General features: G+C 36.0%; 4 protein-coding genes across 5 annotated transcripts in view; 1 reads left to right on the top strand and 3 right to left on the bottom strand.

Moving 5' to 3' along the window:
• Positions 1-12,139, top strand: part of LOC129802423 (uncharacterized) — a 172,343-nt gene that overhangs the window by 74,121 nt on the left and 86,083 nt on the right. The window lies entirely within an intron of this gene.
• LOC129802460 (acyl-CoA-binding protein homolog) lies at positions 951-1,595 on the bottom strand. Its single transcript, XM_055848272.1, has 3 exons — positions 1,536-1,595; positions 1,328-1,442; positions 951-1,262 (listed from the first exon to the last, which is right to left on the bottom strand). The coding sequence occupies exons 1-3, from the start codon at positions 1,548-1,550 to the stop codon at positions 1,129-1,131; spliced, it is 264 nt and encodes an 87-aa protein (XP_055704247.1). The 5' UTR covers positions 1,551-1,595; the 3' UTR covers positions 951-1,128.
• Positions 1,582-12,109, bottom strand: LOC129802439 (Bardet-Biedl syndrome 1 protein homolog). Of its 2 annotated transcripts, none has more exons than XM_055848244.1 (6): positions 11,896-12,109; positions 11,579-11,832; positions 7,667-8,737; positions 7,165-7,580; positions 6,005-6,247; positions 1,582-2,021 (listed from the first exon to the last, which is right to left on the bottom strand). In XM_055848244.1, exons 1-5 carry the CDS (start codon positions 11,907-11,909, stop codon positions 6,179-6,181), a joined length of 1,824 nt encoding a protein of 607 aa, XP_055704219.1. In that variant the 5' UTR covers positions 11,910-12,109; the 3' UTR covers positions 1,582-2,021; positions 6,005-6,178. The 2 variants fall into 2 exon arrangements, with proteins under 2 accessions (XP_055704219.1, XP_055704218.1); XM_055848243.1 differs by lacking the exon at positions 1,582-2,021 and adding an exon at positions 5,582-5,934.
• Positions 1,755-6,019, bottom strand: LOC129801076 (acyl-CoA-binding domain-containing protein 5-like). Its single transcript, XM_055845835.1, has 3 exons — positions 6,005-6,019; positions 5,710-5,934; positions 1,755-2,021 (listed from the first exon to the last, which is right to left on the bottom strand). The coding sequence occupies exons 1-3, from the start codon at positions 6,017-6,019 to the stop codon at positions 1,755-1,757; spliced, it is 507 nt and encodes a 168-aa protein (XP_055701810.1).

Raw genomic sequence — 12,139 nt, 5'->3', positions numbered from 1 at the left:
TGCAAAATATGTTATAATTTATCAGATATAAGATGAAATGTCCAGGAGCAAGAACCTGCATTTCACAAAGAAAAACAATGTCCCAACTACATATCGCTACAGGTTTGGGACGAAAACACTGTTACCCTTGGGGACCATAGGGCCATATATGACCCGGAAAATTCTACACGCTTTTCTGGAAAATTGAGAGTAGTTTATTATATCAAAATATGCAATATACAATCTTTGGATATTCTATTTTGTGTTTCTAAAGAACTTTTTGCTGAAAAAAATAAATTAATATTATATAAAAAATTTTGAAAAAGAAAAGTCATTTCACAAAGTTGGAAATTAGTGATTTTAGATCTCAAATATTTTCTTTTCCTGAATATCTGGAGTCTTGAGAAAATTAGCCAAGAATCTTACATCCTTCTATTATAAGGTCGTGCATAAACCGATAGATTTCAATTAATGTAAATAGTCAAAAAAATTGTTTTTTCCCCGTGTCATATATGACCCTAATGACGCGAAAGAGTTAAACCATTATTAAATCATCTAAGTTCGTTTTATTTTAGTTTGTTTTTATAGTCTGTATTTTTGATATAATTTTACGGGTTTAAGAAAAGTATCTCAAGAGTTTTCGAATAATTTTTTTTTAAGCATGGAAAATAGAAAAAAATATACACCGATTTCAAATATATGTAAATATATATCGACGGTTTCTAGCTGATATTAAGACCCTACAGAATCACAACTTTCTGTTCAAAAATCCAAGTGAGACATATATACCAAAGAAACTCTCATATGTGTCCTATGGACATCCAAAGTATTGTCGTAAGACTTGTTTTACTAGGATATTTTATTTTAAAATCGTTTTCCATCCCAACCAATGTTGTGCACTGTAAGTGTGGGTTATGTTTAAAATTAGCAAATCTAATTGAATTTTTTCGCTTTCCTATTTTCAAATAAATTTGTATGTTTAGTAAATTGTATTTATCCACATATTCAGCAATACAAGTGACATTTTTCTATGCTCTTTTTGTCCCGTAGAAATAATGGTGTGAATTCCAGTTTATTTTTCAGCGTGTACTAATGATGATCGTTGGAGAATAGCACAAAATTTGAACATACAATCTCCAATTCAAATGTTTAAAGATGCTCTCGTGCTAACTGCTCAACAAGCGTGATGTATTTCTTTTTAGCCTCAGTTTGATCCATTCCTATGAGATTGAACCATGCTTGCCATAGGGCTTTTCCTCTGATATCACCCATACTTGGTCTTCCTGACAATTGGTTTGGAAGTGTCCAACATTTAGCAGCTTTCAGTGGAAATAACTCCCTCTCTCACCTCTGTAGTTGTCCCCTTCGACTGATTGCTTGTAGAGTCCATAGACTTCCATCCATTCCTCCTTTGTGACCAACTGACTGATTTGCCGGGCTGTCTCGGCAACTTCATTGAATTTCTGCTCATTGGGGGTGTCGATGCAATAAAACAAAATTTCAAAAGATAATCAATTACCAGATTTTTTTTCCCAACCAATTTTTATTCATCCTACCTCGTCCAAAGACATTTTTCACTAGTTTTTTTTTTCAACTGGTCTGAGTAGTGTACAAAAGGAAACTGAATGCCAAAGAAAAATTAACTCAACATTTTATACATTGCAAGAACAAATGGTCAATTATTTGTATTTCCCTGACAATTAAAACTGTCTCCTTATTAATATGCATAGTATTTATTGTCTTCGATAACTGCTTTACTTGCCAAATGTCACTGTTTATTCATTAATTTTCTGCATTACTTTCTTCATTTCTTTCACATAGAGTTCCTTAGCCTTATCCTGACTCATTCCTTTTAAGTCATTCCAAGCCATGTATTTCTTCACATTCAATCGGTCATATCGATTGGGTATTGGTTTTGTACAATTCCCAGAGATAGCTTGCTTGTACAATCCGTAAACTCTGAAGTCATCAGAAGAACTCTGATTTGTTAATTCTATACCGAAACTTTGGTATTTGTGCACAGTTTCCATGAAGAGTTGTTCCTGATAGGGGAGATAGAAAGATATAAATGTTAACACTGACATATTTATTAATTTTTAAACATTCACTTACTTGATCTATATCCATTTTCAATTACGTGCAATTGGTCCGAAGTCTCGAATTTTACTGAAGTGAATTTGACTAAGAGTGAGCTTCATTACCTTATTGACTTAATTCTATACATTATTTATATAAATTTACCAATCTCATTAAGCGACCTATTGAACTCTGTGATTCCTTTTAATATACTTCTAATGCCTGAAGTTCGGGTGTAGGCATTGAAATTGTTGCTGCTAATAGTGGCTTTACCTAGAAATAGGTAAAGGTAAAATTGTTATTCTTTCACTCTACTTATATGCTACTATTCTGAATTAATTACAGAGTTGGAATGGACGAGTACTATTTACAAGAATTAAATGTGAAATACAATTTTACTCATTAAAAGATATTTGTATTTCTATTCCATATTATATATACTTATACTATCTGAATGACAACTTTTCAGAAGATATTTTTGAAGTTGGCAAATTTAATTCCTATGCTATCGTTTAGTTTTTTTCCCCAAAAGAGATGACAAAGCTTTCAACTTTTGCGGAATACTAGAAGTCACGAAATAGAGCTCTCCATATTTTAGCATGTGTTTTGGGAGAAAACCGTTTGAAAAATTCTAATTTCCCGGTAATATAATACTAGGTATATATGGATGAAATGTTCAACTGGACTATCTCAAAAACATATCTAAAATGCTCGATCTTGTAAATTAAATGCTATATCTTAAAAGTACTATCGCATAATACATTGATTTGAACTGAATTATAATAAAAAAATGCTTATTAAAAAATAAATTTACATTACTTATCGATTCATTACCTGTTCATAACTGAATCATAACCGGTTCACAACTAATTTAAACCTGAAAAAATAGTGAGAATTTCAAAAACCTTTCCAACGAGCCCTAACATGCCCTCTTTCGGTTTTTAAATAAGCTGTCTAGCTAGAGCCTTTTTAGCTCTCAGCTTTTGTGGTCCGAGATGAAATTGAGCCTCGTCAGATCGGGCCCAAAATTTTGGATCTACACGTTTTAGCCTCATAGATCACGAATATCATTTGCGCTAAAATTCGTGGTACATTATACAGCTGGGCTAAAGAGCTTTCGATAAAAAAAATAAGGGACAGATAATCCTAACCGGCTTATGTAGGTGAGATTCTTAACGTGAGCTAACTCGGAGTGCATGCAAATTCGATTTGATGCTGAAGTAGGGAGACGCCATTCAGTTATCTTGAATCAAATTCGTGAAATTATACAAGTTTTGTATTTGAACCAAAATGTCAAGGATTTGGATGAACTGACAGAAAAGTGTTATATGGGTGAAATGTAGACCAGAATGTTCTCTATAATTTTGCCGTAGAACTTGAACTCATCGATTACTCAGAAGCCAAGATAAGCGAGGTTTTTTGTTTCTTAACTCGTTTTTTCATCCAGAGTGCCCCAAGTAGTCATTTGTTGAACTTCAACTATATCAAAGAATTGTTGTATTTTGTGGGACTTTCCATTTAAACCCCTATTTTAAGTGTCTCGGTGGAGTAGAGGCAGTCAAATTGGCATCTGAGTGATTTCAAAGCGTTATTATTGGAAAAATCAATTTTTTCACACTTAAACGGCAAAATCGGAGTGATAGCGTAGTCTGAGTGGAAAATGATGTATGGACGAAATGTAGAGACAAATGTCCTCTACAATTATGTCGAAGTAATCATCAAAATCGGTTCAGCGACAGTCGAGATAATTGAGGTTATGTGATATTGAAATTGGTTTTTCGACTGTGGCGCCCCTGGTGTTGGTCCCACGAAGTTCAAATATTCTAGAAAGTTGTAGCATTTGGTGAGATCTTTCGTTTAAGCCCTCATTCATCAAAATCGGTCACATGGAACCGGAGATATGATTTTTTGAATTTTGTGAACTTTGACCCCTCATATCTCCGGTTCTATTGAAACCACAGCGCACATACGCACCATTTTGGAAACGTCCTAGACTGGACTACAACATACTAAAATTTCATTAACTTGCACAATGCCGTTTTTGAGGAAAGTCACTTTGAATTTCGATGAATTTTGACGCTATCACAACGCCACCTGTGGTGACTTTTTGAGCTTCCATCTGAAAGTGCTCATCGAGACGAAACCAAAAAGGTAAAATTTAGGTCGCTATGTTAATTAGAACCGGAGATAGAGGCCGGTCAATGTTCGAACTTTGACCCCTTATAGCTCCGGTCGGGGGTTATGGATCGACTTAAGGTTTTTTTTTGTTTGATAGGTATAATCAACGGCTACAACATACTAAAATTTTAGCCCGATGCACAATGGAATTTTTGAGTTATTTAACTTATAAGATTTAAAAATTTTCTTTTTAATAATAGCGCCCCTAGCGGTGGTTTTATGAACTTGCGATGTTAGAAGGAAAGTGGCATTTCACGAGAGCTTTCCAAAAAGCCCTCACTTTTTAAATTCTGACAATTAGAACCGGAGTTATGGCCATTTTAAGAATTTTTTTTTGGACCCTTATAGCTCGGGTCAGGGGGGTCGGGGGACCTTAAGTTTGGTATTGATGGAAAGCTCTAAGGCCCAGCTATAACATACTAAAATTTGAGTCCGCTCGATGCCATAGGGGCGGAGCTATTGAGAAAACAAAAAAAGGGGGGTCTTCAAAATGGCGGAAGGAGGGGTGGGGGGTGGGGGGTCAATGCACCAAGTTGCAATTTTCACCCGATATATAACCTTTACCGAAAACCGCAAGTCGATATCTTTTTTAGTTTAGGAGCTATTAAGTTCCAAAGAGCGGCCGGCCAGCCGGCCGGCCGGGAACGTAAAATAGCCACATATATATTCGTGATCAGGAAGTGCTGAAACACATTTTGGCCAAGTTTGAGGTCGATCGGACGACATGAAATTTTGTTAGGATTATAGTAGGTGAGATTGTTAAGAATCTCACCTAATATAGACAACAGTTTGACTGTAATTTTGGACACTTTGCTTTCAATTTTGAACACTGCTTGTAATTTTTGACAGCTGATATTTCGTAATGTGAGTTCCATTCTCGTCTATTTCAAGAATACAACTTACCAAGTTCGCTTCGTCTTTATGAGAAGGAACTATAGGATGTTTCAAGAAACCTGAAAAGTTTTCATATAAGTGATTAAATGGAGCAGATTTGCACACTAAAAGTACGCGGGGATACATATATTCCCATGCCTTTCCTAGATTTTGTTAACGTGAATACAATACTCAATGAATATTTTAATAATATTTAAAAATTTCGAAGAAAAATCAGAAGTAATTCATCACAGTTAAATAAAACTGAAGTAAACACAAAGTTCTGGCATATTTCTCGTAAGGATAACAACTCCTCACACTCAAGTTTCAACAAAGGAATTTTAATTCAAATCAGATTAAAAATTCAACGAATTTAGTGTTTATATCTCCTCAGAAGTATAAATATTTTGGTAAAATACACTATTCATCAAATATTCCAAGAAAACTCCATAATTTTAAGCAATTTATTTGTTGTGTCCAACTTTACTCTCAAAGTCTTCAAAATTGTAAGCTGTCCGAAATTACAAGTACTTCCACTACGGATGAAACGTTCGTTTATTCAAATGTCACTGTTTATTCATTTTTTTTTTGCATTTCTTTCACATAGAGTTCCTTAGCCTTATCCTGACTCATTCCTTTTAAGTCATTCCAAGCCATGTATTTCTTCACATTCAATCGGTCATATCGATTGGGTATTGGTTTTGTGCAATTTCCAGAGACAGCTTGCTTGTACAATCCGTAAACTCTAAAGTCATCAGAAGAACTCTGATTTGTTAATTCTATACCGAAACTTTGGTACTTGTGCACAGTTTCCATGAAGAGTTGTTCCTGATAGGGGAGATAGAAAGATATAAATGTTAACAATGACATATTTATTAATTTTTAAACATTCACTTACTTGATCTATACCCATTTTCAATTACGTGCAATTGGTCCGATGTCGTGAATTTTACTGAGGTGAATTTGACTAAGAGTGAGCTTCATTACCTCATTTATTGACTTCCATACATTATTTATATCATTTTGATTTTACCAATCTCATTAAGCGACCTATTGAACTCTGTGATTCCTTTTAATATACTTCTAATGCCTGAAGTTCGGGTGTAGGCATGGAAATTGTTGCTGCTATTAGTGGCTTTGCCTAAAGGTAGATAAAGGTAAAATTGTTACTTTTTCACTCTTCTTTTATTCCACTATTCTGAATTAATTACAGAGTGTGTACACTGAGAAAACAAAGAGGGTGCGATTAACTTTTTTTTCCTCATAACTTTAACGCTTTTTAGGTGTAAAAATATATTAACATTTTTAATGTTAATTTTACACCTTTTTAAGGGTAAAAATAACATGAAAAAGGTTAACTTTAACCCTCAATGCACCTAAAAAGGGTAATATTTACACCGATTCGGATCAATACTTCAGGGTAAAATTAACATTTCCGGAATGTTATTTTAACGTTTTCGGATTTCTCTCAGTGTAAGAACGGGTGCCACGAGAATTTAGTATGAATGAATGGAATAATTTAAACACATTTATACTATACTGTATCATAGGGGTATATTGGGCAAACTGTAAAAAAAACCGAAAATATTTAAATTCAACCGTATTTGAAGATAAATTAGATAGAAGCTTAAAAAATTGTTTTTTTACCTCGTTTACTCAGGGTGTTACAATAATATTAATTTGGTAAAAAGTGAAATGTATTGAGAATACCTTTCTAGCTAGTTTTTGCGAAAAAAGATGCATTTGCTTATCCTTAATGGTTTTTTGAACGTAACTTTATTATCTTCAGTTATAATTTTTGCAAAGATCTCATTAATCATCTTTTCAACAAATTACCCGTTACTTCACATTCCTTTATCTAGAGACATCTCTGAAAATACTTTCATTGGATTTGTTTAAAAGATGCATTACCATCATTTGTTAAACTGTCGACAATATTTTATTGATCATAAATTTTGGGCAAATAATGATTGATCATTGAGACGTGTGATAGTGTAAAAAAAAGACTACTAAGTGAAAGAAGTTGTAGTGATTCTTAAATGAAGCAAAACCTTTTACCTGACCACATTTGAAGATCATCACTCTAATCACGGAGTTATCGGGTGTGAGATCAGGTGGTGGGAGACCATCTGTGGGATCGATGATGACGGTGACTTTGAAGTCAATGGTGAGTGGAATTCCAGGTGCAAGTGCGGGCAATCGAGCGAATGGCTTTTCAAGTGTATAGTGACGATTTTCCGCATGAAGAAGAACGCATAAATTGTTAGCTTCGCGCCGGCGACTTGCCATATTTTCTAGGCGAAGTTTGAGACGAAAGACAGGACCGAGACCCAATACTTCGGCTGACAATTTGATGGGGGCAAAACCACCATCACCGGACAAGGTACTTTCTGCCAGATTGATCACATCCACTGTGGCTCGAGCGGCTGTAAGCCGAAGTCGCCAGAGCTCAGATTGGAATGATTGATAGATGGCTGGAATAAAGGTTAAGGATGGTTGAAAAAAAAAGTGTTCTACACCGTGAGTGTGTGTTTTGGGTGAAAGATTTAGAAATGCTCACCTGAAGCATTTTCTCTCTCACGAATTGTCTGTTCCACGAAAACTTTCGTTTTTTTCGGTATGCGCAAATTGCCCGTATTGGAACTGTCCTCGGTAGTGTTGCTGGATAATTTGCCCGTCACCTCATTTCCGATCAATCGTGGTGAGAATTCTGCGGTACGCTTGAGTATTTTAATGATGAGTGATCCATCCACTGTAACCAACACAAGAACATGATCTTCCTGACCGAGACGGCCAAAGGTCATTGCAGACACGGTGTCTGGAGCTGTAAATTGATCCACAAGACTCTTGCCCAAGTAGAGCTGAACTAAGCCGCCAAAGAGAGCGACACATACAAGAGTCATTCCGAGATGGGATAGGAGCACGGGTACCATGCAAATAGAATGGAATGGCAGAGTGACTGACCAGAGTCTCTTGCCCTTCTTGGAGTAGCACATTAGGGAATTATTCATGCACACCACGACAATTGTCTGATCGATGGGCAGAATGGCAAGACCCGTTGTTGGGTGATCCAACCGTATTATCTGTCGTCCTTCGAGCCATGATTTTCTTAAGATACTCACTCCACCCTCGCGAGTTGACACCACAATGCGAAAATCGATGTCAAAGTGTCCACTAACTGATATCATGCACGGTGTTCCATGCGATGGACAACATCTGGCCCGGTGTAACACTGTAAATGCCTGTGAGTCCAGAATAAATATTTCACCAGATTCACTGGCAATTACCAGACACGAGACGGCTTTGGCATCATTCGATGTTCTCCTAAGAGTGGTCATGGCTGTGATGGTGGAGAGACGTTGAAGTGCTGTGTCACGGTGATCATGAATGTATCCCTGTACCTCTTCATCGGGCATTCCAAGGAGCTTCTGCGATGTCACAGTCAATCGACTCATTTCCACTGTTCTCAGGCTAGTAATTAGCGATCGCACATTCTCCGGACGCTCTGTGGGCAATTTTCGCCAGACATCGTGCTCTATACTCTCCACCTCAAGACCCGGCAGGGTGTACTTAAAGTATGGTTTCATGTTTCGATAGAAGAGAACAGATGGTCCAACAGCCACGGCAATTACTGAAAATGAAATCGGTGAAGTTGAAATTATTTGAAATCGAAACTTCTCGGAAGTGACCAATTAATTGTGTCTTCCATTAAAGCAGTAATAAATACGTTATTGCTCGATTTCTAAAGAGTTGGAGAAGATATTGGGGTACCAACATAGTTAGACACCGACTCCAAAGGAGAGGATGTATTAAAATGTAATAAAAAAAATATACTTCACTACAAACAGTACGAGATACTTGAGGCTTGAGGTTTTCGGGATACCCAACCTATCGATTTACAAAATTATCCAATAAGACGTGTACTTTACCGTTTTTTTTCAACTGAAATTTAACAGAGTGTCCGGACCTCAAGATATCCAGAGTTCCATATATCATTTGATTATAAATTCTCAAATTCCCTGGGTATGAATTCTGAAATGGTGAGTTTTTCACGTGAGAGATTCACGGCTCTGAGATTACCTTTAGTAAGCATTTTGTCAAGCTTTCGTAAAAACGTTCATGTGAATTCTTAGATGCTGTAAGATTATCACGTGACACTTTTTGTGAAAGCTTCACCAAACGCTTACAAGAAACGATCTAAAAATCGTGAGTTTCTCACGTGAAAAACTCACGCATCTCAGAATTCATACCCTGGACTTGAGTCGGTCTCATAGTCCAAACAATATCAGGTGGTTCTAAGGCCGAATTTAGAAATGTAAAGGCCCAATGCCCATTTGTGGGGGCCCCAAAAATTTTACTTTTTCCAACAGTACGACAGCTTTAAAATTTTATTTATACAATATAATGCTTTTCAATCCTACAGGTAAATTTAAACAACTTTAAGTTTACTTAAAACCTGAAACTTTGCTTTTACTACTCGAACTACAGGATATCTGAAAAAAATGCAATAAGTTTCAGAGTGCATAGCTGTCAAACCGCTGGTGACAGCGGTTTCATATTTTGCATAGTGGTAGTTCATTTTATTGGCTAAAAGCCTATAAAAGCATTTTGGATAATATTTTGTAAAAGTTTTTTTTAAAAACCGTAATGGAGCTTAAACATGACAATTTAACATTTGTCATTTCAACATGACAAAATGCGGAAGCATCGTTAGGACTCTTCAAAACCCGAATGTAATTAAACTTTTCGTTTTTCGAAATACAACTTGGTACAGTGATACTAATAGCATTTTAAAATGCTTTGGTGGAGGGTCTAAAAAAGTTTCTTTATCGCTAGTCATCGTCCTTAAAGTAAAGGAGCAAATTGAACGAAATCTGCGTCAAATCTGCAAACAAACGATCTCTGAGATGCATAGATCGCAAATAACCATGAAATAAATAGTGTTAAAGGACCTCTATATGAAGCCTTAAAAATCCTGAAAAGGACGAGATTTCATCGATCCTGAAAAAAAAGTTATGCTCGATCGACCAAGGAGTAAATTCGCTTGCACGTTCATCGTCAGTTCCAAAATGTCATTTTTTTCTGATAAGAAAAATTTCCAATTCAGTAATTTATTTGCAAACAAAATGATTGTGTCTATCTGAAGGAAATCCTAAATGCTCTAATCTCTAATAGCAATTTGTTAATAATTTTTATTTTCTGACAATTTTAACCATAGTAGACTTCTTAAATGTCAAGGCCCTTAAAATGTGGAGGCTCATAAAATGTGGAGGCCCGGTGCCGTGACCTCAGGGAACCCACTTAAATCCGGAACTGGGTGGTTCCGGTCAAAATCCCTAAAGCCAAAATCCTTAGAAGGTAAAATCCTGAAAAGGCTGAAATCCTGAATGGGTCGAAATCTCGAATAGCAAAACTCCAATTTCTAAGGTCAAAATCTGGGAAAGTCAAAATCCCGAACGCCTAAATTCTGCATTTCATAAAAATGTCGTAGATACGCCTACGATTGCATCCGGGCTTGGTGGAGCCAAATGGATTTTTTTTGTGTTTTCGGAAACTATTCTACAAATTGTGTGGCTCAGAGGCAAAATGGCACATATCCTATGTCTAAAGCATAGGATATGTGCCATTTTGCCTCTGAGCTACACAATTATCCTCCGTATAGTTTCGTGTCTTTCAGGATTTTGACCATTCGGGATTTTGGATTTTAAGGACCTCAGTTTTTTTTTGATCCCCCCTTACCCTTGATATAGGTCTGAAGCCTATCGGCTTATTGTGACCAAGATCCCATTACAACTAAAACACTTAACAATTAAACAAATGTCCTTAATAAAAATCTATCATTATCATTTATATTCTAATGTCGTTACTATTTAGGAACGCCACAATCTTTTTCAAGGGTCATGGAATAAGGATCTCAGGTTTTCGGAATTTCTTTTTAAGGAATTTCACCCATTCAGGAATTCGATCCATTTGGGATTTTGAGTTTTAGGATTACAACTCATTCGTAATCTTGACTTTCGAGATTTTAGAGTTCGCAATTTTCGTGTTCGGGATTTTGACTTTAGGGATTTTGGCCGACACTGATTTCAACCCGTTTATAAATCATTTAATTTTTAACGAAAACTTCATACTCGTAAAACGTTTTTTAAATAATTGTATCTGGTTTCTGAAATTTATAAATAGGGTTGTCTATTTCCAAAAATAATTAAGTTACGGTTGAAAGGGAAAAGTTTCTAAATTTCTAATTTCTAAAGGATTCTAAATTTGATCCTAACCCTCGAGGGTTGATTTTGCAGATCGTCTTGACGGCATAATAAAAATTATTCATGATCACTTTTCAAGTCATAAGATCAAATTTACGAAAACGAACAATTCCCAAAATGTTTTTTAACATTTTGGGAAGTAGATCAAAGTTCTTATGAGAGCGAGCATTCTGCAAATTTGTCTTTACAGCTTCTTTAAATTAACTTACTAGGAACTTTTGGCTCATATTCCTCAGTGTAGAGACTTTCGACGGCAACGGGAATCCCAGGAAGTCCTTGTTCACTAACCAGTGTTGTTCCCTTGTACACCTTAAGGTGTGACTTTGACACAAGATCCGCGGGTATTTCCGCTGCCACCAATTTGTTGTAGTTATCATTTTTCAAATCACATAAAGTTAGGCACGAAGGGATTGTTCTGAGAGCAGCTTGATGTTCAGCTTGAGCATCTAGCCATTTGCTCGATCTGCGAAGTAAAATTAATTAATTTATTTTAACAATCGTAATCTTCAATAAGCAACAATCTTACCCAATGACTGACATTTTGAGGAACTATTGGAATGAGCCAGATGGCAAGTTATAATGGACAAGAGCATGGTCTCCATGGTGGTCATGTCGACCAAACTTTCAGACAAAACATGCGCCGCGGTGTGCGATAATGAAAAGAAAGGAAAAATGGGTCACAAAAGTTTATAGAAGAAATCGAAAATTGAACTTAAAACTGGTTTTTCTGACTGAAAAAAAAAGTTTCTTTGCAAGTTGCAATTTCTTAA

The sequence above is a fragment of the Phlebotomus papatasi genome, chromosome 2 (genome assembly GCF_024763615.1).
Source record: "Phlebotomus papatasi isolate M1 chromosome 2, Ppap_2.1, whole genome shotgun sequence".
NCBI classification, from domain to species: domain Eukaryota; kingdom Metazoa; phylum Arthropoda; class Insecta; order Diptera; family Psychodidae; genus Phlebotomus; species Phlebotomus papatasi.
This window is presented reverse-complemented; position numbering and strand designations above follow the sequence as displayed.